This window comes from Cyprinodon tularosa, unplaced genomic scaffold (genome assembly GCF_016077235.1).
Source record: "Cyprinodon tularosa strain WSP-4 unplaced genomic scaffold, ASM1607723v1 ctg552, whole genome shotgun sequence".
NCBI classification, from domain to species: domain Eukaryota; kingdom Metazoa; phylum Chordata; class Actinopteri; order Cyprinodontiformes; family Cyprinodontidae; genus Cyprinodon; species Cyprinodon tularosa.
Genome location: NW_024039288.1, coordinates 593,274 through 619,878, shown reverse-complemented (window position 1 = coordinate 619,878; position 26,605 = coordinate 593,274). Strand labels below are relative to the sequence as shown.

At 44.0% G+C, this 26,605-nt stretch overlaps 1 protein-coding gene across 1 annotated transcript in view; it reads right to left on the bottom strand.

The window, feature by feature from the left end:
- The window catches only part of ptprr (protein tyrosine phosphatase receptor type R), a 60,691-nt gene extending 39,246 nt beyond the window's left edge, over positions 1-21,445 (bottom strand). The window contains exons 1-2 of the mRNA XM_038305213.1: positions 21,126-21,445; positions 5,915-6,198 (exon numbers count right to left, since the gene is read on the bottom strand). Of these exons, the coding sequence (XP_038161141.1) occupies positions 5,915-6,198; positions 21,126-21,231 (390 nt within the window). The 5' untranslated portion in view covers positions 21,232-21,445. The remainder of the gene's footprint in view (positions 1-5,914; positions 6,199-21,125) is intronic.
- Between the last annotated feature and the right edge of the window lie 5,160 nt (positions 21,446-26,605).

Here is a 26,605-nt window from a genome sequence, read left to right as displayed (position 1 = left end):
AAGTGTAACTGGATAGCCTGGACCTTCTCCCCCTGGAAGGATTAACTGAGTTCATACTGAGCAGGGGAAAATCATCACACGATCCGTTCAAGTTCTCATCTGGAAAACCAAGTGACAGCCCACTCCTGTACTCCTCTGGGTCCAATGTGTGTCTACCTGTCTGCTCTCCAACGAGTTCCCTCTTCTCTGGATTCAAGGATTAACAAAGAGCCCCCCAAAAGCCCCCAGGCCTCAGTCATTTTTTCTACAGTCCATGAACTGATCACTGTGAACTCCCTTTCAGACTTTCTGGTTCCGGTTCACCAGTCCGCTGAGTTCCAGCTTCCTCTTCAGTGTTTTTCTACATTCAATAAACCTGTTAAACTTTTACCTTTGGTCTCTGAGTGGTTCTCTGCGTGTGGGTCAGATCTCTAAAACCTGTTATGACAGACAGTAGTGTTCTCTGACAAACATGGATGTCTCCAGTAAAACACATTCAAATGAAAATTACTCTTAATTAAAATAATTTATCATTTATTGAACAGTATGAAATAATTTCATATTTAAAGTACTTTCAGGAGTTTGAATTCTGAATATGACCAAACCTTTCCTTTAAAACATCAGAAAAAAAAAACAAAAAAACTCCTTAGAGTAAACCAATGTGGTTTTCATGCGAGGATGAACAGGTCTGGATGTTTTCTAAGGTTTTGTTACATCGCCATGGTAACAGAAGCAGGATCGTGCATCTGAAATCGACACCTGCAGGCTACTGAGACGAGCTGGAGCTCGACAGGTCATCTGCTGCAGGTCAGACTGCATCCTCTGCATCTGTTGGCGTCCGTTAGAAAGTTTACTACATCTATGTCTCTCTGTTCTCCTTCATTTAGTAATATTTACATTCAGATCGAAGGGAATTTGACAGTAATTCTGTTATCATTTGTGATTGCTGTTTTATTTTTAGCTCTAATTCAGATTTCTCCACATTATTATTTTGGTCCTTCGCCCCCCTCAGTCGCTGGAGGCAGATCAGATTGTTTTGAACAGTGAAGCTCATACAGCAGGGATTATTGCAAAGTCACTAGCGGCGCTTCCATTGATCCCCAAACTGCGTAAATAAAATTAGCTTAATGGTAAAATGTTGTTTTTAAAATAAATTAACATTGTTCTAAGAAGAGTTTTTTAGGCGGAGTAATTGACCAAATTAAATCACTTTTTTTCCATCGTCAAATCAGACAAATCATGAACAACAAGATGTTAATACTGACTAAATGAAGGATGATGGTTCGGCTTGATTTCAACCAGTTAGTGAGTTAAACTTATCCATGAGTCAATTTCCTTTTATTTCTTAAAGAATGGAAACACCACAGTTTGGTCAACATTAGCAGAATGTTGACACATTTTGGTGCATATTGTAATGGAAGGAATCTGGAAACTGCATTAATGTTTTTATTTAAAGAAGCCTTCATCAATTAACTCCATATTTCTAAGTGGGAGAACTTGCAAGTTGACGTTTCTTGTTATTACATTGACATTCAATTTTTGCCATCAAAATATCCATATTTTTTGAATGTTACAAAGGTAATAAGGTCTTGGATCCTGGATCCTAATAACAGTATTGGCTTGAAATTTGGATTTTCATTGAGTGCCCCTTAAAGGGTTAATGGTGTCCCACAAATACTGAAAATTTAAAAAGTGTAAAACTAATTTCTAAAGACAAAAGTTAAAAAAAAAACACTTTTTAAAAAGTAAAATAAAATCTGAGAAACCAGCAAAGTTCCACCCTTTTTTGATTTAAAAAAAAAACATTTTCTTTCTGGATTGCATTTTTTCCATATTTCGTTTTACAAAATGTGTTCTTTGCAAAAATAATGGAACAAAGTTCATGCCATAAAAAGCAGCTACATATGCTAGCTTATGCAACCTGATGCCAATTTTTAAGCTCATCCTCTAAGCATTTGAAAAACAAATGTCCAGGTATGAGAATTTTATCCACTTTAAGAATAAAAGTTGTTTTTTAACCAGGTAAAAATCAGTTTTCACTCTGCAAAAGCCTGCTTGCTGTATGTGTAAGAATGTGGAGCACACTGAGGGTTAAAAACACATCAGCAGAGCGAATCTTTTCAACTTGATGGAGTTTAAATTTATGAAAGGATGGGAAAATGAGAGGGATTACTGGGAGTACTTAAATCATCAAGCCAGAAACGGCATCAGATTCTCTAAAAAGAAGCTTCAACATCAGTCTACTGCTGCGTCGCCTCGACGACTGAGCATCCACCAGAACCACACACGCTGTGAGGAGCAGACAGAGGAGTAAAGGTCACATGGTGTCTTCAAGGCATGTGATATAATGCAGCAATGGGAGGCAACTGGTTACCATCCGGGGCTTACACAACCACTGACGCTTGGTTACATCACATCATTCCACGTTAGAGATGGGATGTGGGGTCTGGTCTCTCAATGAGTCCAAACATCTTTAATAACAACTAGTTTGTTCTCTCCAAGAGATGAATGAGGGATGACCTGATGACCGCGTTTCACGCTTTCTCTCAGCGTGAATGCTGGCAGGCTCCTTCCAGTCACAAGCGTCTCGGTGCATTAGAGAACAGGAGACCCAGCCTACGGGGACAGGTCATGTGACCGCACACATGAAGTCCCTCTCCTCACAGCTGCAATAAAAAAAAGCAGCTTTTATTTTTGATAACCGAGTGTAGATCCTGCAGACGCCTTGCTTCCCATCTGTCTTTGAGATTCCACAGCAGGTTTCTGCAGATTGTCGCCACTCCCACGATGCATCTGTGGCCATGACGCCTCTAAATGTTTGGGCTGCAGATTGTGAGACTGTTGGCAGTGCAGTGTCACATATAAAATTGTGATATTTTTCAGTTATTCTTAGGTGAATAAATCTGTTTACGGTTAATGCACAACGAAGCGCATTTATGCCCTCATGTAAAAGAAGAAGGAAACATTTTCTAAATGCCAGCAGAAAACCATCCGTCTAAAACCTGTTTCTCCTGCAATCCTGCTTCTGTTCCGCCTCCTTTAGAGGCATTGCTTCTCTAACAGTCTGATGGAGGGGTCACCGATAGGCGGACCCCAATCCAGAATGCAAGTGATGTCTCATATGGACCAGAAACTGATACCAAAACAGAAACAACAACCTAAAATCTTGTTGAGCACGAAATAAAAAAATTTATGAAGGGGGATACTCATCCACAAACTCTGACACTAACCTCTCCTCCTCTTGCATGTGTCCGCTGTCCATAGCGTTCCTTGACGGTGTTGATTACAGGTGCTGGTCATAAAATTAGAATATCATGAAAAAGTAGATTGATTTCAGTAATTCCATTTAAAAAGTGAAACTTGTATATTATATTCATACATTACATACAAACTCATATATTTCAGATGTTTATTTTGTTTAATTTTGATGATTACAAATGACAACAAATGAAAATCTCAAATTCATCATATCAGAAAATTAGAATATTACTGAAGACCAATAAAAACAAAGGATTTATAGAAATGTTGGCCAACTGAAAAGTATGAACATGAAAAGTATGAGCATGTACAGCACTCAGTATTTAGTTGGGCCTCCTTTGGCCTGTATTACTGCAGCAATGCGGCGTGGCATGGAGTCGATCAGTCTGTGGCACTGCTCAGGTGTTATGATAGCCCAGGTTGCTCTAATAGTGGCTTTTAGCTCTTCTGAATTGTTGGGTCTGGTGTATTGCATCTTCTTCTTCACAATACCCCATAGATTTTCTATGGGGTTAAGGTCAGGAGAGTTTGCTGGCCAATTAAGAACAGGGATACCATGGTCCTTCAACCAGGTACTGGTAGCTTTGGCACTGTGTGCAGGTGCCAAGTCCTGTTGGAAAATGAAATCTGCATCTCCAAAAAGTTGGTCAGCTGCAGGAAGCATGAAGTGCTCTAAAACTTCCTGGTATGTGGCTGCGTTGACCCTGGACCTCAGAAAACACAATGGACCAACACCAGCAGATGACATGGCACCCCAAACCATCACTGACTGTGGAAACTTTACACTGGACTTCAAGCAACGTGGATGAAGTGCCTCTCTTCTTTTCCTCCAGACTCTGGGACCTTGATTTCCAAAGGAAATGCAAAATTTACTTTCATCAGAGAACATGACTTTGGACCACTCACCAGCAGTCCAGTCCTGTTTCTCTTTAGCCCAGGCAAGACGCTTCTGACGCTGTCTGTGGTTCAAGAGTGGCTTGACACAAGGAATGCGACAGCAGAAACCCATGTCTTTCATACGTCTGTGTGTGGTGGTTCTTGAAGCACTCACTCCAGCTGCAGTCCACTCTTTGTGAATCTCCCCCACATTTTTGAAGGGGTTTTGTTTCACAATCCTCTCCAGGGTGCGGTTATCTCTCTTGCTTGTACACTTTTTTCGACCACATCTTTTCCTTCCCTTCGCCTCTCTATTAATGTGCTTGGACACTGAGCTCTGTGAACAGCCAGCCTCTTTAGCGATGACCTTTTGTGTCTTGCCCTCCTTGTGCAAGGTGTCGATGGTCGTCTTTTGGACAACTGTCAAGTCAGCAGTCTTCCCCATGATTGTGTAGCCTATAGAACTAGACTGAAAGACCATTTAAAGGCTTTTGCAGGTGGTTTGAGTTAATTAGCTGATTAGAGTGTGGCACCAGGGGCCATCAATTTTGAACCTTTTCACAATATTCTAATTTTCTGATATGATGAATTTGAGATTTTCATTTGTTGTCATTTGTAATCATCAAAATTAAACAAAATAAACATCTGAAATATATGAGTTTGTATGTAATGTATGAATATAATATACAAGTTTCACTTTTTAAATGGAATTACTGAAATCAATCTACTTTTTCATGATATTCTAATTTTATGACCAGCACCTGTATAAGTCACCAATTTAGTGCCACAACAATCCCGCCCCCTTTAGAAACGACCAATCACATTCACTTAAATCACCCGTGTAAAGTCGGGCACCAATCAGGAGAATTTGGAAATGCAACTGTAGAGCAAGCCGTACCCCTACGACTTTAATACATCTAAAATTAAGCTAATACTGGGGTCAAAGGTTATGCAGCACATCTTTAATGCTTGTTAGTAACCAAGAGATGACAGGGTTTAAAGGGTTGGTTTGTGATAAGGATGAAAGTTAATGACTAATGAATGGATCAAAAGTTTATTGATCTTATCGATGGACTAATAATAACAGAAGGATCTTTCAATAACAGGGTGGGATGATTTTTTTTTCAAAATATGCTATGTTTGAAATATATATATATGGTGCATCCTATTTTTTGGAATGTTTTCACACAAACATTTTAGTGAAAAATAAAAATATCAGTTACTTAATCAGCTTCTTTTTGCCAGAACTGATTTTTTTCAACCCAAAACCTTCTGGAAGCATCAGAGCTGCAGTCGGACTGAATCAGCGTTGGATAACTGGGACGCCGACAGTTTGTTTAAAGCTGGATGAATGTAAAGGGAGCCTGGGGACGGAGCACCTGTCTCCCTGCGTCTCTGTCTCCCCGACACGTCCCCCGTGTCTTTGTCTGTCTCTGAAGGTCACTGCTGTTTATCTAAGAGTTACACAACCACCCATTGTGGAGGGAAGTGGGTCTGTCTCTCTCTCTCACACGCCAACTCTTATGATTAACGTTGCCATAGCAACAGAGAGTGCAGAATCCATCCTGCAGCTTTCCACACAGAAGTCTGCAGCATCTGATCAATCATTCCCCGCCTGCTTTCTGACCTCTGACCTGTGCAAAGTGGCGCACTGAAACCAGCAAACCCATGAGAAGGAGGATAAAACCAGTGGAAACTAGAAATCCTGCAGAACTAAAGTCACTTTTAAGCAAATATGTCGTCCTCAAAGCGAAGCTCAACTCCACCTACGATGTTAGCGTTAAACCATCAGATGACTCACCATGGTGATCACGTTTTCACCGGGTACAACCTGCCAGCCAAAGTGATCCGGTTCCACATCCTGATGCAGCTGTTCCAGCAGGTCCAGGCTTCGCCGGGCGCCCAGCTCCGGCTGACGTCGAGACGCGGGCCGCTCGGGGTGACGGTGGTGGTGCTGGTGGCGCTGATGGTGGCGATGGAGGTGGGAGCGGGACTCTGGCAGCTCGTTCTGCTCTCTATGGGGGTACAGAGATGGAGCGAGGCGACCCGGCTGAGGAGTAGGGAAGGAGCCTCCGGCCAAATACTCTGAAAGAAAAGGAGGATTTGTTCAGTTATTTCTGAACCTTCAAAGCAGGAATCGAACTGACTGCATTTCTAATCAGCAAAGGGAACGCTGAAATCTAGCAAAATATTAGGAATAACACAGAAATAAGTTTAACAAACAAACAAAATAAAAGAGGAATAAAACTAATAAATTAATTTCTGCTTAGAATGATTAGAAAATAATAAAGAATGAAAAAAAAGATGCAGGTTGATACAAAAATTATCTCAATGTTAAACTTTTAAAGCTTAGGGATTTACTTTTAGCTGGCAGTGGAAGTAAAGGGAAACCTTCTCTGTTTTCTTAGTACTGCCACCTGCTGGACTGAAGGTATAATACTCAGACCGACTGATTCCACAGGACTCCCGTTAGCTGGGTGATAAAAATCTCGGAACAAGAAGTTCATTTTCTTTTGATGAGGGTAGAGCTAAGAGGTGATTTTGGCCACTCCAGCTCCCTGTATTTAGTGTATTTAGTAGTTAGTTCGGGTCAGGAAGCAGCAAAGGCACAGCAATAAAGCGTGCCTCCCATTTATGGCCACATGGGGCGTAGTCCTTCACATAACCGAAACAGGTTCAAATCCAAACTATTGACTTTTTGCCCCTAAAATTGTAGGGAATTGGCCATTCTAATCTTTTCTCCCGAGTGGTGCCCGACTTTACACAAAAGAATAAAGTGAATGTGATTGGTTGATTATCAAGGGGGCGGGATTGTTGTGGCGGAAGGTTTGCAAGCCTATTTGGTTGTGGCCCGTTTGTTGGAAGCATCTTGCTAACCAGTTAGCAACTTAGTGCTAGTAGGTTCCCAATGGGAAATTCCATTGGGACCAAGTAGCACTAAATTGGTGACTAAGCAACGACACTGTCAAGGAACGCTATGGAGAGCGGAAACTGCAAGTTCCCGCTTGTTTCCAAAGACTTTAAGTTTTCCATCCAGGAAGATTTTTTAATTCAACGCTTCTTGGATTTGAAGCAAAATGTCTTCAAACTTGGAAACAAAGTCCAGTGGGTTGTTTTTTAACTGTTTTGGAAAGACCACCAGCGCCCCTCAAAACTCAGCCATGATCTCTAGGAATCTGAAACACAGAAAATCAAAGTAAGAAGTTTAAGACGGAACAATAATCCATAGGATTATTATAGATCAGGAGACGTTTTCTGTAAACCTCGTCAGAACAGGATTACCAGTAACTATCATCCTTGCCCAGACAATAAAGACAGGAGAAAGATTTGCCTTTAAAACTGCTGGCTACCTACAGTGTTCACCCACTTTCAGTTGGTGTTTTAAACACGTCGACCTCGAACACATCACGCTCAGCAGAGCTCCCAGAGATGCTGAGACAGCAGAAATGGACAGATCCCATCTGTCCCAACTCAGAGCTCAGTGGGCAGCACGGAGAAAACCCCTGAAACTAAATCAAACCAACCGTGACAAACATGGACTCTGAATAATTCATTCATAGTCTTTATTTAACCCGAGTGAGAAAAACTGCCAGTCAGCTTCAGATACACCAGAATAAAGATCCTCCAAATCTTTTAAACAGAATCTGAACCATGCGGATTATGTCCTTCTAATCTTGACAAACCAGTGAAACCAGAACAAATGACACATGACATTTGTAACTACAACTTGAGATTTCAGGATTTTCAGGAGTAGAAGCAACCAAAACCCAGAATCATTTTCATTCATCCATTCAGAAAATATAAGAACATCTGGCTTGATGCTGCTTGGTTCTGTTTTTCTTTTGGTGAACACTATTCTCCATTAAGGCTGCTCAGTGGAGCAGTGGGTAGCTCTGCAACAAGTAGGTTCCAGGTTAGATTCCCGGCCCGGGGTCTTTCTGCATGGAGTTTGCATGTTCTCCGCACATGGGAGGGGTTCTCCCTTTGCATGCGTGGGTTCTCTCCAGGTACTCCGGCTTCCTCCCACAGTCCAAAAACATGACGGACCACGCTTCAATATTGGGCATAAATCAAAAATATCTGCATCAAGCTCACAGCGACACACTGCTGCAGCAGGATAACCAGCCCTTAAGGCCACGTGGTCAGGTGGAAATGACGGATAAATCTGCACATCGTCAGTAAAGTAGAGGTTTTTGATCTGATCCAGTGAGGTGACGGAGCAGATATGGAAAAGGAAAGAGGCCCCAAGACTAAGCCTTGGAGGACCTTTCCCTGTAAAGCCTTACATTGTGTTACAGGAAGAGTCAAAAACAGCTAATAAGTCGATGAGGATGGGTACTGAGGACTTGGCTGAAATTCTGGCTGCAGGACACTGGATTGTTAATCCTAATCTGATGTCTTCTCTTCTCTATTTTACACTGTGTGTCATTCATTTTAAACCTGGTTTAAGGTCACAAAAATCAAATGATTTACTAGCTGGAAATAAAAAAAAATGACCTTACAGAGTATTCCCCACACTGTTTAAAGATGATGACAGACTAAAGACAGCAAAAATGATCAGATCTGTGAAAACAAAGATTTATCAGTGCTTCTGTCATTATTCTCATCTGAAATCTCTGTTTAACAACAACAGGATTCCGCAGAGATGCTGTGGACCTGACTCAGCTTTCTCCCTAACGACAGCGTCCTGGTTGCTATGCAGGATGCTGAGCTGAGCTCTGATTGGACCGGGAGCATCATGCCTCTGTTAAAGCTGGAAGCAAATTACAGGAAAAATCAGAGCTGGAACCAACTCCCTTATTTGATCCGTTCGTAAACACAAACACTGAGCGAGGAACACTTCCTTCATTTAAGATTCTCTAAATGTTTTGGATGAAGGGAAGCTTATGAGGAGATAATCTGATTTAAGCTTGTGTTACCGTCACACAGCTGTAATAAACACACAAATCTAAAGAAATACCAAGAAAAATCAGACTGCTCCTGTAGTTTGATGCTTAGAAGTGAAGCTTAGAGTGTTCAGAGTAGAAAACGCTAGAAGCTCAGTCTGCTCCTCTAACGTAATCAGCCTCACAGCTGCTGCCTCACAGCTGAATCATCAATCACAAGAACCATAATTTGGCTCCCAGTTTCTGCCTGAGAGCGACCTGCTGACCACGACAGACTAATCAAATGTTCTCCATCTAATCAACCCCCCCCCCCCCCCCCCACACCACCACCGACAGGGAAAAACACCACATGAGATAAACACTGAGACGGTTCCACATGGTAAAAACATGGCAGCCTTATTCTCCTTCTGGACGGACACGATGAGAGCCGGTGTTCTGTCAGAGGAGCGTACTTCTTCAGGCCAGCATACCCATAGTCAATACGCATGCGCAAGACATCAGAGTTGCATTTATTCCTTTAGTTTTGTTTGAAAAATAGACTTTAAATCCCTTTAGTCATGTACAAAAAAAACTGAGGTGAGATCACTATACACTTCAAAAAACAGAAAGTTCTTTTTCATAATATTCACTCGGTGTCTCGCTATGGGATGCAGCCTCCTGCAGCCCTGATAGAAGCATCTATCTCAATCTGCCAATCCTGATTGGCCGGTGGAAGTGCCCGTCATACGCCACGCCCTGTAGCTCCGACTACTAAAGCGTGTGCGGATCACGGCACTCCAATTCAAAACCTCTTCTCACCTGAGAGCTTATCTCACGTCGGAGCCTTCGCTAGCTTAACTGCCCACAGACGGACCTTGCTAGTTTCCGTCGCCGGACGCTAGCACTGTGCTCTGGCTTCTGCCCTGTCCGCTCACTCCAGACCGGACCGGTATCCTTTTTGTCTCTCTTCACGGCGGAATCCCTCTCGGCTCCCCTCCACGGACGCTCGAGTCGGACGAGCATTTAGCACACCAGCTACTTCCTCGACCCCGCCACGCTAGCACGCCAGCTAGCTACGGTTCCTTTCCCTACCAGCACTCCAGCTCGTCGGGAAATGGCGGCCGTCCAAAACCCCCACGCCAGGGGAGACTACCGTCTTTGTGGCTGCGGGAATAAAATTTCAGGGAAGGACACCCACCTGGTGTGCAGTACCTGTCTGGGAGTCGACCACGCCAGGTTGGCCCTAGAAATTCCCGGCTCCTGTGGACACTGCAAAGTGTTCACGGTTAAGAGCCTCAGACGCAGGCTAGCCCGCCAGGTTAGCGTCTCGGACTGTGACCCATTCCTCCCCACCGCCGCACCAGGTGCAGCCGCGGAGGAGGACGTGGACACAGCTGGGGAAGCTCCGGAGACTGACTACGACTGGCTCCCTCCCTCCATGTGGACCTGCTCGACGTGTGCAAACGCGCGGCAGAGAAGCTGGAGATTCCCTGGCCGGTCGCAATAGCGGAGCCCACCCGGTCCCGCTACGAAGGCAAACGGCTTCCCCTGGCACGAAATGCGGTGAAGCAGCTTCTCCCTGTCTTCCCCGAGTTGCTGACGGAGCTCTCCAAAACATGGACTAGCTGCCCATACAGCAACAGGAGCCCTATTTCGGGCGCAGCATCCCTCGACTGCGAGGCGATGGACGGCCACGGCCTCCTCTCCATGCCTCCGGTGGAAGTCCCGGTAGCTGCGCACCTCTGCCCAGGCAGCGTGAGCCAGCTGTCTGCAGCTTCCCCCAGGCGCCCGACGCTGCCAGCTAAGCCCGAACGGTTTCAGTCTGCGCTTACCGAAAAGGCATACAAAGCAGCAGCCCTCTCGGCCAGAGCCCTCAGCGCCCTCTCCATCCTCACTGCCTACCAAGCGGAGTTGTTTGGCGCGTCTGCTGAGGAGCAAGACCCGGATGCATGGGAGGAGATGGCGGTCATCGCGGACCTGTCTCTCCGTATCCAACGTGTCGCGGTCCAGGCCACAGGGAAGGTGATGGCAACCCTCGTCGTCCAGGAGCGAGCGCGATGGCTCAGTCTCGCTAACCTGACCGACAGGGAGCGGGATGACATCCTGGATATGCCGATCGTCCCTGAAGGCATCTTCGGCTCTGCATTGGCCACAATGCAGCAAAGATGTGAGGCAAAGAAAAAGGACAACGAGGCCCTCAAACTTTGTCTCCCTCGGAAAGCCCCTGCGCCTTCACCTCCGGTGCAACGCAAAACCTTTGCGCATGCAGCCTCCCAGCCGCCGCGTTTTAAGATACCAAGACGGCCACCACCGCCAGGTCCGCCCCCTCCAATGAGGAAGGAGCGCGGAGCCGGCTGGCAGGGGAAACCTGCCTCCACGACCGCTACGCCGCCGCCGCCCACAGCCGCCGCGAGCTCGGTCCCACAGGCGAGGAAGAAAAAGAGGGCGGCCTGAACGCCGCCAGTTCCTCAGTTGGTGCAGCCTGCTGTTCCCCGTTGCGCAGGCCCACCGTTTTGGCTTGTTTGTGCGCACCCCACGCCACCGTTGCCCATCCCAGAGCCGGTCCGCGAGGAGAAGGACATCGCCCCGGAGGTCTGCGCGGTTGCGCCCCGAGCGGAATGTCCACAAGCACAGTCACACACCCTTGTTCAAAGAAAAAATGGTGTCAAAATAAAAATAAATCTGTCACAGCCAGGCCACGAGCCGAGGGTGCAGATAATAAAAAAAGCCAAAACAGACGATGCTCTCTCCATAAGCAGGGTGGCCGCTCAGCCCCCTGCAGCTCTGCTCCCGGGACGGGCACCGCCGTCCCCGCGGAGCAGAGCAGAGCGCCCCACCGTGCCTCCGGTGATGCCCGAGAATCATTTCTCGGTTCCACCACAGGGGGGCGCGGGGCAGGAGCCGCAATATGTTCCCCCGCTTTCTCTCAGATGGGAAAGCTGGAGAGCAGCAGCAGCTCCACCGTGGGTGTTGCGCACAATTTCCCGGGGATACAGGCTTCAATTCGCCACTGTCCCTCCCCGCTTCTCCGGTGTAATACACTCACATGCACAGGGAGAATCAGCTCGAGTTTTACGGGAGGAAATTCTCTCTCTGATAGACAAACGAGCAGTTTCTGTCGTATCTCCCGAACAGAGTCTGTCAGGGTTTTATTCCAGATACTTCCTCGTCCCCAAACGGGGGGGGAGAGGAATCCGCCCTATTCTGGACTTAAGAGCCCTGAACAAATTCCTGCGGAAATACAAGTTCAGGATGCTGACACATGCAGCACTGCTGCGTCTAGTAAGACCGAACGATTGGTTTTCGTCCGTGGATCTGAAAGACGCGTATTTCCACATTCCCATTTATCCCCCTCACAGACAATATCTCCGATTTGCCTTTCAAGGGGTGTGTTACGAATACCGTGTTCTACCATTCGGTCTGTCTCTCAGTCCGAGGGTTTTCATACAGAGGCCGTGGTAGCCCCGCTCAGACGCCGGGGGATACGTCTGGCCACGTATTTAGACGACTGGCTCCTGTTAGCGCAGTCAGAACAGGAAGCCAGGGTTCACACACACATTGTCACAAAACACCTGATGGATTTGGGTTTTGTGATAAATATGGAAAAAAGCCACCTATCTCCAACGCAGGAGATATGCTTTCTGGGATTATCCCTGCGCTCTGTTCCGTTCACAGCCCGCCTGTCAGTGGAAAGAGTGACGGCTTTCAGAGCGTGCCTTGCACAATTCCGTCTGCACAGGTCTGTCCAGTTCAGACTGTGCCTTCGGTTGCTGGGTCTGATGGCCTCAGCCATCCTCGTGATTCGCCTCGGCCGCCTTCACATGCGGAACTTTCAGCGCTGGGTCGCTTCGCTCCGAATGGACCCCGTGCGTCATGGCGCACGGCGGATAACGGTCACAGCGGACTGTATAACAGCTCTGCGCTGTTGGCGAGCCCCGTCCTTCCTGACCCAAGGGGTGCCTATGGGCACCGTCTCGTCCAGGAAAGTGGTAACCACGGATGCCAGCCTATCAGGCTGGGGCGGCATTCACGAGGGCAGGTCTGTGAGGGGTCGCTGGAGCCAGGCTCTCCAGCGCCTTCACATAAACTTTCTCGAACTTTCGGCGGTGTTTCTTTCTCTGAGACACTTCCTCCCATTCCTCTCGGGTCACCATGTCCTGGTGAGGACGGACAACACGACAACAGTGGCGTATATCAACCGCCAAGGGGGCCTGCGCTCCCGCATGTTGCACAATCTGGCGCGCGACCTGATTCTCTGGAGCAGTGCCCACTTTCTCTCCCTGAGAGCGACGCACGTCCCGGGAGACTTAAACACGGGTGCGGACCTGCTGTCCAGAGGCGCGCCAGTGTACGGGGAATGGACGCTGCACCCACAGGTCGTGGAGCAGATATGGGCGCGCTACGGGCGCGCTCAGATAGATCTGTTCGCGTCCAGGGAAAACGCTCGATGCGAGCTGTTCTTCTCTCTGAGCACTCTGAATGCCCCTCTGGGCGTAGAGGCACTAGCGCACGCCTGGCCGCACGAGCTGCTATACGCGTTTCCACCGCTGGCCCTGATACCCCCCACTCTCGCCAGAGTGAGGGCATTCAATCACAGACTGATCCTAATAGCTCCGCACTGGCCAGCGCAACACTGGCTGGCGGAGATATTCCAGTTGCTGTGCGCCCAGCCTTGGGAGCAGCCGCTGCGCAGGGACCTGCTCTCGCAGGGTGCGAGGACAGTGTTCCACCCACACCCGGAGCGACTGCAGCTGTGGGCCTGGCCCGTGAGTGGCTTAGTTTAACCACTGCCGGGCTCCCTCAGAGTGTAATTAATACTATCCAAAACGCCAGGGCTCCCTCCACTAGGAACCTATATGGCTCCAAGTGGGGACTGTTTGAGCGGTGGTGTCTTGAACGGGACTACGTTCCTTTTCAGTGTTCTGTACCAGCGATTCTGTCGTTTTTACAGGAACTGATTGATAAAGGAAAAGCTTTTTCCACGGTTAAGGTTTATCTGGCAGCTATAGCAGCATGCCATATAGGATTTGGAGACAAAACGGCGAGCCAACACCCTTTGGTTTGTCGGTTTATGAAGGGCGCCCGCAGGCTCCTCTCCGTCTCCAGACCTTTGCTGCCTCCGTGGGATTTGTCGGTGGTTCTGGAGGGACTTAAGGGACCCCCATTTGAACCATTGTTGGGGTCCAGTCTTAAACATCTGTCTCTCAAGACAGTGCTGTTACTGGCCCTGGCCTCTGCGAAACGAGTCAGCGACATTCATGCGCTCTCTGTGAACCCCGCATGTACCCGGTTCGACCCGGAATACACGCGTATGGTTCTGAAACCCAACCCGGCCTTTGTTCCTAAAGTGGTGGGTTCTTGTTCACCGATCGAGCTAGCGGCGTTCGCCGCCTCCCCAGGTGAACGGCGAGCGCACACGCTGTGCCCTGTTCGAGCCGTGCGCTCTTATATGGACAGGACGCAGAGCTTCAGGATGAGTGATCAGCTCTTTGTCTCCTGGGCGGAGCCCCGTAAGGGGCAGCCGATCACAAAGCAACGCCTCGCCCACTGGGTGGTGGAGGCTATAGCTTTTGCGTATGGAAGCAGGGGTCTGCAGCCCCCGGCGGGTCTGCGTGCACACTCTACCCGCGGGATGGCTGCGTCCTGGGCTTTATTTCGGGGAGTGTCCGTTCAGGACATTTGTTCAGCTGCGAATTGGTCTTCGCCTCTGACTTTTGTCCGGTTCTACATGCTTGACGTGTCTGGACCGTGCGTGGCCAGTGCGGTCCTAGAGTCATAACTGACCTTGTGGACCTTCCCCATCGGCCGGTTCTTGTTCGATAAGCTGTCTGGCAATACGGGAGCTACCATATCCCATAGCGAGACACCGAGTGAATATTATGAAAAAGAACGTTTGGTTATCTAACATAACCCCAGTTCTTAGAATAATATGAGCGAGGTGTCTCGCCAGACGACCCTTCTTGCAGGGCGGCGAGAAGAGGTTTGCTTGTTGAATTGGAGTGCCGTGATCCGCACACGCTTTAGTAGTCGGAGCTACGGGGCGTGGCGTATGACGGGCACTTCCACCGGCCAATCAGGATTGGCAGATTGAGATAGATGCTTCTATCAGGGCTGCAGGAGGCTGCATCCCATAGCGAGACACCTCGCTCATATTATTCTAAGAACTGGGGTTATGTTAGATAACCAAACAATATATTAACCTAACAGGGAACGGCCTTAAAGGCACACTATGCAACATTTTTCAGTTAATTAATGTGTTCCATAACGTTTTGGATGATTAAATGAGTCATTTCAGGTTGAACAAAGGTATTCTCTGCCGCCCTGGTGGTCTGTGGGGGAAATACTGCACTTGCAATTGCAAGAGCACCGACCCGCACCCACAGGCTCAGAAGTCTTGCGAGAGTCGGTCTTGCTTTACGGCGAGAACTGCTACACCCCCCAGTTAAAAGCATTCTCGTTGCTAGCACAGTGGCGATCTTTGTGCAGTTATGCTACGTTCACAGCGGACGCAGCAAAAGCAGCAAAATCACGTCTGCTGCTTCCTTTTTGCTGCTTGTACCAGTTAGTTCTGACGCGCGGCTGAAGCGGCTTTGCTGCTCTGGCTGCGCGGTGCAAAAGTGTGTCTGACGCGCGTTGGGCGGAGCTTCACTATCCTTTCTCTGCCTTGCAGCTATATTTGCTGTGATCAGTGGGAATAAAGTAGTTTTAATATGTTTTTAAGTGAGAAAATACACCTGAAAACGTAATCAGTGCAGTCAGTTCATTCAGATTATCATCCTGCCTTCCAATATTTTTTCTGTCGGAGCTGCCAGACCCCATATACCAACGGTGCGCCGACAGTAGGAATCCCTTCATCAGCAGCCTCTGGCCGGGTCGCCTCCTCGCGGTTCACCGCGGCAGCTGGTAGGTGTTTTTCATCTAAATAATCCAAACTGCATATTCTGCCGGCAGATTTCTGCATTTTAAGTTAATTTAGGCGTCAATAAACTGTTTAAGAGGAGTGATCATCAGCGCTGTGTCTCTCTCCCTGCGTCAGATGCTTAAACGCGCCTGATGCGCTGCTTCAGCTGCTCAGACGTGCTGCGCCTGCTGCTCAAAACGCGCTGCGGGACCTTTTGCTGCGCCTTGACGCGCGTCAACCATTGACTTTGCATGTAAACTCGCTGCTTCTGTCGCGCCAGCTACGTCCGGTGTGAACGCAGCATTAGTCATTCATTGCGTTCGCCTGTCTGCTAAGCTCAAAACAACCGCGCCTGGCTTGACGGAGAAACCAGGAGAACAGCTGTGCATATTTACGACAGTGCAATTTTACTTTCGCCCTCTGGGGGGAGCCTCGCTGGAAAATCAACACCGGTTGCATAGTGTACCTTTAATGAACTGAAGCTGTTTTGCTTCAATGTTCAAGTGTGAGAAAGTTCTTTATGCAGGGGGTGGGTTGGTTCTCCTGAGGGGGGTGTGTGTTGGGATTTTGTAAGGTATAAATATCTGTGCTGAGGTTGCCTCAGTCAGAGCCATATCTCTCCATCTGACGACGTTAAATACATTTCAACCTTATTTCTTGCAAGAAATGCCTCATCTGACAGAACAGCAGACAGGAGGGCTTTACTGCAGGAGTTAGGAAATAAAACACTGATCCACCTTAAACATTGACCTCCAGGATAACTCTGTTATTCTAACAGCTTAAAACATGTCAGTAATACTTCAACACTAACCTCAGTAATAAAGATCCACTGATATAAGCCTTTTCCCGTACATATCAGCCGATACAGATTAAAAATAAAAAGTGCAAATATATAGCAAAAGTAAACCTGTTGTTTTACTTAAAGAATTGTGTTACACTAAACTCAGTACATCTAAAGAAAAGGAAAAGCTGAAACGATTAACTGATTAATCAATTATTTAAAGAGTCGTCAACTAATTTGGTAATGGAATCGACAAAGATTAATGGTCGTCAGGATCTGAACCCAAAGGAAAACCTACTTACTGTTAATGGAAACTGTCTGTTTATATAGAGATAGATACAGGTTTATGTTTTGCAATTCGTTAAAATGCATAATGAAGATTTTTCTTTATATATTCAGAATGTTTGTTTAGAAATGTAAAGTTAAAAAAGGCATCTTTGTGAAACCTATATATGTTCCACATTTTCATGTAAAGCATTTCTTTTTCATTCCATAATTTTAATAATAATATATTTGCAACAATATAATATAAAAGCTGCACTATAGTTAAAAGTCGTGATATTTTTGCAGCTTGGAGAATATGATGTTCTCACCATTAAAAAGAAAAAAACTTTCTACCATTAAAACTCTTTTCCAAAGTAAGGTTTCCAGTTCATCCTTAGTTCAGATCTGACATTTGTCTCAGATGGTGTACAAATCTGTTCATTTTTGTAGAAAAAATGGTGATAGTATATGGGAAAAGGAAAAAATAAGATAAAGGAGTGGAAGTGCGATTTGGAGGGGAGTTATCCTTTATTTCATCTTAAGAAATGTGAACTCATTATCAAGCTTCTTCGATTAAAGTTCAAATTCAAAGCGTGGATCTAATTACAAACATTCCCGTTTATGATTTGACTTGAAATCAAATCCCTGTTAACAGGATTATGCCCCGGTAATCTGGGGCTCTTGGGAGGAGGAGATTGGGGCAGAAATCTGCAGGTGTGAATTCCCCCCTTACCTGTAAATATTCCACTAACAAACAGATAAAACTTTTTTTTCTCCCCCAGCTTTTATTGTCATTATACTGTCAAAAGTAAATAGCAATGAAATTAACTCTCTGCATTTAACCCATCCCCTTGGGGAGCAGTGGGCTTCCATTGTGAGGCACCCAGTGAGCAGCGTGGAGTCAAGGCTCTTTGCTCAGGGACCCAGAGTGGCAGACTGTGGGAGTGGAGGTCAAACACAGAACCTCAGGATTCCCAGCTCTATACCAGAGGTGCTCAAGTCCGGTCCTCAAGAGCAACTATCCTACAACTTTTTGATGCTCCTCATTTTTAACACACCTGAAACAAATAAGTGGCTCATTGCCATACCTCTGCTCAGCCTTTCGATTCAGGTGTGTTAGAGGAGAGATGCATCTAAGGCTACGTTCACACTGCAGGCCTTAATGCTCAATTCAGATTTTTTTGCGTTGCTGTCCACATTTCCAAATATATGCGACTTGTATGTGATCTCCTGCGTAAACTGCATTCATACAGCTTTTGTGTCCCGCATGCGCAGTAGAGTACGCAATGACGCCACAAACCAGCGTTCCTCATGTTTACGGAAGTAAATATGGATGTAGTGCTGGAGTGCATCTAGCGATCTTTCCAAACCTTAAAACCTCAATCTTTTCAAGATAGTAAAAAAAAAAAAAAAAAAAAAACTGTTCTCCGCATCATGATCCGCCATGGTGTTTGTTTTTCTTGCCACTTCTGTGTAGCAAGGCGCAGAATAGTGACTTATGTCAGTTTCAGGTCGGATGAATGCGACCTGGCCGTTCAGACAGAGTTCGCATTTGAAAAGATCCGATTCGTATCGGATCCAGGACTATATAGCCAAGCGATCTGGATCTGATCTTCTAATATGTAGCCAACATTTGGAAAAAGAATGTTTTCAAGATGACTTGGATAATAGAAGCGTTGCAGGCTCAGACTGGTAATCTGTGACCAGAGGTCTTCACCATTGAAATTCACCAGAGCTATAATTAAGCTGACAATGTCCACGTGCATGGCAGTTGGATGTGTAATACATCGGGTAAAAGTGAATAAAAATCAGTTATTCCGATTCCTAATCCTCCACGGACGGGTTCATTGTCGGATTGCCAACTTGAAGAGGGAGGATTTGCGTAACACGTAATATGTAGCCAACATTTGGAAGAGGAATGTTTTCAAGATGACTTGGATAATAACGCGTTGCATGTGACCTGTGTCTGGTCCTAATTTCAGCATGCAAGGGCCGGCCCTCCTTAAATCATACCGGCCCCAACACTTAGGCTACATTCACACTGCAGCCTGAAGTGACCTAAATCCGATCTTTTGGCCCATATGCGACCTGGATCTGATATTTTTATGGCTGTCTGAACACAGATGTGATTTTTTCCAATGCGACCCAGACCACTTGGCTATGCGGTCCTGAATCCAATATGAATCTGATCTTTTCAAATGCGACCTGTGTCTGAACGGCCAGGTCGCATTCATCCGACCTGAACGCCATTAATACCCGACACTATTCTGGGTCTTTCTATGAAGAAGCGGCAAGAAAAACAACAACCATGGCAGACGATGATGCGGAGAGCAGTATTTATGTTTAACCATCTTGAAAAGATTGTGTTTTTATGGTTTGGAAAGATCGCTAGATTTGCTCTGGCACCACTATCCATGTTTACTTCCGTAAACACAGAGCACACTGGCCTGTGAGGTCACTGTGTCCTCTACTGCGCCATGCAGGACACTTGCGTTGTATGACTGCAGTTCACACTGGAGATCACATACACGTCGCATATATTTAGAAATGTGAAAGGCAACGCAAAAAAAATATAATAATAAAAAATAAAAAAAATCGGATTTCACAAAAGAAATTGGAATTGAGCATCAAGGCCTGCAGTGTGAACGTAGCCTACAAGTTACAGCATGGTAGCTCTTGAGCACTGGACTTGAGCACCCCTGCTCCATACCTTAACCATTCCTTGAAACAGAGCTCTCCAAATACTTCGAAAAACATTAATTGTATATATATATATATATATATATATATATATATATATATATATATATATTCTTAAATGGGCCCTGCAACCAAAGCGTTTCCTTTAGCTGTTTTTTTTTTCCTTGTTTTGTTTTTATGAACTGGGATGTATTTAAAGGTTTGCTGAAAAGGTTATGTGCAGTTTTATACCTCCAGGTTTCAAGATTTCCCAAATTATTTATATGAAAGCTGTGCACTCTGTAGCATTCAGTGCTTTAATCGACCATTTTTAGGGTTTTAAAATCTGTCCAAGGAGTCATTGCTGTGATATAATCCCCTATTTGGTGTTGGTTCTGGTGGTCTTAAAAATTTTATATCTGGTGGAGCCTGTTGACAATTGCCTTTTGTATCTTTGCTTCTTTCTGTATTTCTTTTTCTGTCTCCTTGAACCCCATTTGGCCTCAGCAGATGGCCGCTCACACTGAGCGTGGTTCCACTGAAGGTTTCTTCCTGTGAAAAGGGAGTTTTTCCTGTCCACTGTCGCTACAAGCATGCTTAGTGTGAGGGATTGCCTTCGAGTCAATGAGTCGATGCAATCACTGGTTTTCCTTGGAAAACTTTGAATCAATCTGACTGTATGATCTGGTTGAACTGTAAAGTGCCTTGAGATGACCTGTGTTGTGAATTAGTGCTATAGAAATAATTAGTGCTATAGAATTTAATTGGATTTGTTTGCATAAATTTTACCCAGATTTTAGCCATTTTGGACTAAGGTGAGAAACAGTTTTTATGTTCTATTCAGTCTGTATTTAAACCATTTATGTCTTTAAAACAAGGTTTACAATTTCTTTCCTTCCAAAAAAAAATGTATAATGCTTTTTCATAAAGAGCACCACGCCGTTAAAGCTGAGGAAGCTCCTCTAATTTTATAAAGAAACAGCATTTTGATTCATTTATTCTGGATCTGCATTAATGCAGACAGCAACATCTCTGAGGTTTTCCTCAAATCAGCTGCTCCCTTGGTTTTCGGTGGATTCAGAGTGAAGGTCTATTGACCTAAATTCAGTTTTAAGGCGTTCACACAGGAACTGCATCACTGATCAGCCCCTGAAGACGCAGTGGGAATGCTGGCATCTTCTGCAGCTCACTCAAATATCTCTCCAAGCTAAAAATACTTCATCCCTTTCTCTTAAAGATAGGACCTGCGGTGCATTAAGACTAATTAAATGTTTTAGCTTTGGACTCTACAAACATTACGTTGCTTTTATTAACAAATGTCACATTTGGGATTTTTAATGACAGCCATGTATTGGCAATCAAAAAAGCACCATCACACCATGTGGATGAGGGAATCCTGCAGATTCCAGCTAAGCTTGATAAACATGTGAATGTTTTTATTTTACACCTTACAGCAGCATGTTTAATGCTTTAAAGGTGGCGGATCCTAACATCTGTGTGTGTTTGTGGTCTGTCTGCTTACCTGGGATGAGCAGCTGGGTCCAAATTAAACAGAGGGAGAAAAACATGGTGAGGAAGCCTCCTCCTCCTTCTCCTCCTCCTGCTTGTCCTCCTCTGCTGCGGTTCATGCTGCTGTCCTGCGGCTCAGACTGGAGCAGAGATCCTCTCAGCGATGTCAGGGATCAGCGAGGACAGCAGAGGGGATTGTTTTCGCTCACAGCAGCTGTCGCCCCGTCCTCTTCCACCGATCGTTCCCCGCCCTGCGGTGCCCTGCAGCGGCCAGAGGGGAGGAGGAGCAGCCGGTGTGGCGGTGGAGGAGGCGGCGGCTGTTTGCCTCCGAGTCTGGGAGATAATGAGGAGATATGACGATCAGCTGGGGATGGAGGGGGGAGAGAGGGAGGGAGACTCTTCAATAATACTTAGAAACTCATTTTCTACGGTTAGAAAGACGTAGAGGTCATTTTTACCCAATAAAAAATAAAATAAACGTTTCCTGTTTGAATTATTGTAAATGAAACCGTCATTAACCTGGTGGGAAAAAACTCTCAAAGCTCAATCACCAACTGTAATAGTTACCAAACCAATAAAGAGATCTTAAATTAACAAACAAATCAGTTAAATTCTTCCAACTTACCCAGTCTAAATATGTCAGCTATCTATCACTTTCATTCTAGCTACATGCTAACATAAAGCTACTTACTAACATGCAGCTACATGTTAGCATGTAGCTAGCACCCACTTTCTTTATTAATATTTGTGTAAAAACGATGAGCATAAAGTCTTACAATTGCGAGAGTAAAGTCGTAATATTACGCAAATAACTCACAACGAGAATGGTCATAAAAATAGGAGAATAAAGTCCTAAAATTACGAGACTAAAGTCATAAAATTACGAGAAACAAGTTGTATTTAATGACAACTTACAAGAAGCACATTTTTCCCTACAACAGAGTAATACGGCCAGAATAGATATTTTCTTTCTTCTACATGTATTTTGAGAATAAAGTCGTAACATTACGAGAATAAAGTCATAAAATTACGAGAATAAAGTCATAAAATTACGAGAATAAAATCGCAACGAGAATAGTCATAAAATTACGAGAATAAAGTCTTAAAATTACGATAATAAAGTCATAAAATTACGAGAATAAAGTCGTTAAATTACGAGAATACAGATATAAAATTACGAGAATAAAGTCATAAAATTGCGAAAATGAAGTTGTAAAATTATGAGAATAAAGTCATAAAATTACAAGAATAACGTCGTTAAATTACAAGAATAAAGTCATAAAATTACGAGAATACAGTAATAAAATTACGAGAATAAAGTCATAAAATTGCGAAAATGAAGTTGTAAAATTATGAGAATAAAGTCATAAAGTTACGAGAATAAAGTCTTAAAATTACGAGAATAAAGTCATAAAATTGCGAGAATAAAGTCGTTAAATTACGAGAATACAGTAATAAAATTACGAGAATAAAGTCATAAAATTGCGAAAATGAAGTTGTAAAATTATGAGAATAAAGTCATAAAATTACGAGAATAACGTTGTTAAATTACGAGAATAAAGTCATAAAATTACGAGAATCAAGTCATTAAATTATGAGAATAAAGTCATAAAATTACGAGAATAAAGTCATAAAATTGCGAAAATGAAGTTGTAAAATTATGAGAATAAAGTCATAAAATTACGAGAATAACGTCGATTAAATACGAGAATAAAGTCATAAAATTAGGAGAATAAAGTCATAAAATTGCGAGAATAAAGTCGAAAAATTACGAGAATAAAATCAGAAAATTACGAGAGTAAAGTTGCAACAGAATAGTCATAAAATTACAAGAATAAAGTCGTAAAATTACTAGAATAAAGTCATAAAATTACGAGAATAAAGTCATAAAATTACGAGAATAAAGTCGTAAAATTACTAGAATAAAGTCATAAAATTACGAGAATAAATTTGTTAAATTACGGGAATAAAGTCATAAAATTACGAGAATAAAGTCGTAAAATTACTAGAATAAAGTCATAAAATCACGAGGATAAATTCGTTAAAATACGAGAATAAAGTCATAAAATTACGAGAATAAAGTCATAAAATTAGGAAAATAAAGTCATAAAATTAGGAGAGCAAAGTCGTAAAATTACGAGAATAATGTAATAAAGTTACGAGAATAGTCATAAAATTACGAGAATTCGTAACTTTACGAGAATAAAGTTGTAGCTACGTTCAAAGCCATGAATTCTCATAATGTTTCAACTTTATTCCCAAATTAAAAAATTTAAGAAATCTCTAGCCTGGCCCAAATACTCCCTCGTATCACTAAAAAGATTTCCGAACTACAAAAGTATAAAGATATTTAGATTATTTATGAGCTGTAGGCATGTTTTATTTTCCATTTTTGCTACTTATTGTCATGGAAGTTTAGGGGGAAAAAATGGCTGCCGGTGTAACAGAAAGAGATGTTAACGGCAGATTTGGAAACCAGGGATAGAGTTATCCGAAAACAAAAATTACATTACAGGTTTTATTTATAGGAAAATTGGTGATTTTGTCTGTGAATATTTTAAAGATTTATCGTAAACTAAATCTAAATATTTTTTGCAAACTCAGTGATTAATAGTAAGATCAGCCATCTAACCATAAAATTAAAAAGTTAGATTTTCTTTAGTTACTAATTTCAAAAAGTCAAACTCATATTGAGCCATAAAGCTTCTTGTAAGAGCTTTATGACTCTTACAAGAAGCACAGTGAAATGTGTCTCAAATGTGAAACATAATACGAATACACATTGTGGATTAACCGATCTATCTTCCAGCATCACACGACAACCATCACCAAGACTTCTATAATACGGTTTTACTGGTTTTGGTTATTAACACGGACGCGACAGTGACTGCTGCTGCCACTCACCACATCAGCAGGGTTGGCAGGTGTCACTGACTCACATTTTCCAGCCCAAAAATTGTTCCCAATGCGCCTGGATGCACCAAATCTCGCCCAATTTGAACCAAAATCTATTGATCTCTTAGGCCATAAATCTAAAGAAAAACATTTTTTACCCATAGACGGTCATTCTAAACTGCCAGACTGGGAAACATCCCAGCCTGGCAACAATGCATGTAAGATGGGAAACGTTAGATGCAAAACCCCATCATGCACTGCAACATATTTTTGCAAAATATACAAACATAAATTTGCCAAATATAAACATCATAACATCATAGTTTGGTTTGAAGAAACTATTTTAATTTTATTATAACTTAGTTTGTTGCAAGGATTTTTACAGTTTGAAGAAATAGAAAATTACACCATATGCTAACCGTCACAAGGATGTGCATGACAAGGAAGGGCTAAATATACTGCATGCATCATTTAGGTAGTTAACATTGGATTACTTTCTAAGTTCCTTGAGTTATTTACTTTCACAGGTAGGTGCCTCACATTTCCAAATATATGCGACTTATATGTGATCATCTGTGTGAACTGCAGTCATACCGCATGCGCAGTAGAGAACGCAATGACATCACAGGCCAGCATGCTCTGTGTTTACGGAAGTAAGCATGGATGGTAGTACCATCGCACATCTAGCGATCTTTCCAAACCATAAAACACAATCTTTTCAAGGTGGTTAAACATAAATACTGCTCTCCGCATCATCATCTGCCATGGTTGTTGCTTTTCTTGCCGCTTCTTCATAGCAAGACCCAGAATAGTGTCGGGTATTAATGGCGTTCTGGTCGGATGAATGCGACCTGGCCGTTCAGACACAGGTCGCATTTGAAAAGATCAAATTCGTATCGGATTCAGGACCGCATAGCCAAGTGGTCTGGGTCGCATTGGGAAAAATCACATCTGTGTTGTTCAGACAGCCATGAAAAGATCAGATACAGGTCGCATATGGGCCAAAAGATCGGATTTAGGTCACTTCAGGCTGCAGTGTGAACATAGCCTAAGTGTTGGAGCCGGTATGATTTAAGGAGGGCCGGCCCTTGCATGCTGAAATTAGGACCAGACACAGGTCACATGCCCGGTATCACAGATTACCAGTCTGAGCCTGCAACGTGCTATTATCCAAGTCATCTTGAAAACATTCTTCTTCCAAATGTTGTCTAGATATTACGTGTTTTTTCTCTGGACAGAAGTTCGATGGCAAAACTTCCCTCTTCAAGTTGGCAAATCCGACAACGAACCCGTCAGTGGAGGATCAGGAATCGGGATAACTGATTTTTATTCACTTTTACCCGATGTATTACACATCCAACTGCCATGCACGTGGACATTGTCAGCTTAATTATAGCTCTGGTGAATTTCAATGGTAAAGTCCTCTGGAAATCTTCAATAATCATTGTTGATTGCAGGTGTGTCTAGTAGGTCCCATTGATTTTGCTTGTAAAGCGGGAAGAATGGTAGCCTGGGTGCCATTCCGAACTTAGTCCCGCCCACAAAGTTTGAGGTCGGGGAAGTTCGGTCTGGCTCTGCTCCATAGTAGCGCGAGTATTATCGCCCACTGTCAGGCGATCCAATCAAATTGTCATGGCGGGCTTTATACGATGATGGACAGATGACCAACAGTAACGTAATCAACCACGTGACCAATGCGTGCTTGGGTGACAACAACAATGGCTGCCGCTGGAGAGTTTGGGTGAGTAGATTCTGCTATTAGGTCTGTTCTAGAAGATATCGACAGCAAATTAATTTTAAAAGAGGAACAGAGAGACGCGATCAAGTCTCATCTTCCTATTATAGGCGTGCAACTGTACGCTTTGATTTTTGTGGACAACAACTATGCCTCGCTTAACATACGTCACGCACTCCGTTGCTCTTATTGGTTGTAGGTCTATCCAATTGAGTACAGAGGCATTTTTTTTCCTAGTTCGTTTGAAACACGCCCCATAATCACAGCTCTATGGAGCAGTATCAGACTCATATTCTGACTAGAATTGAGTCGGACTACGTCAGGCTAGAAGAATGGCTTAAAAAATATATATTTTTATTTTTCTACTGATTAACGCCAAATTCATTAAATTACATTAGTTTTAGGAATAAATAGTGATTCGTTGACTTTTCCTTTAAGCATCATGGGTCCTCCGTGCAGTTATGATGATGATGTCTAATGTTTAAAATAATGTTCATTTAACTATACTGGTGTTTGTATCTTAGTTCATATCCTCATTTTTTATCTCTTTGGATGTTTTAAGTTTTTTCCATGGAAATGAAAGTGACCTTATATGATCGCTATATTTCCTTATTAGTTTGCTTGTGTACTCCATTTAACAACTTTTATGCTTGTTTTGAGAGAGAGAACACTGCAGCTGCAACGAAGGCAGCCATTACCCCAGACCAGCCACTGACTCTCTCCTCTACTGATGTAGGAGCGGTCCTGAACAGGATTAAAGCCAACGGGTCATGATGTCATCTCTGGACGTGTCCTCAGAATGTGCTCTGGGGAGCTGGTAGGAGTGCTGACTGAAAACTTCAACCTGACCCTGGCTCACACTG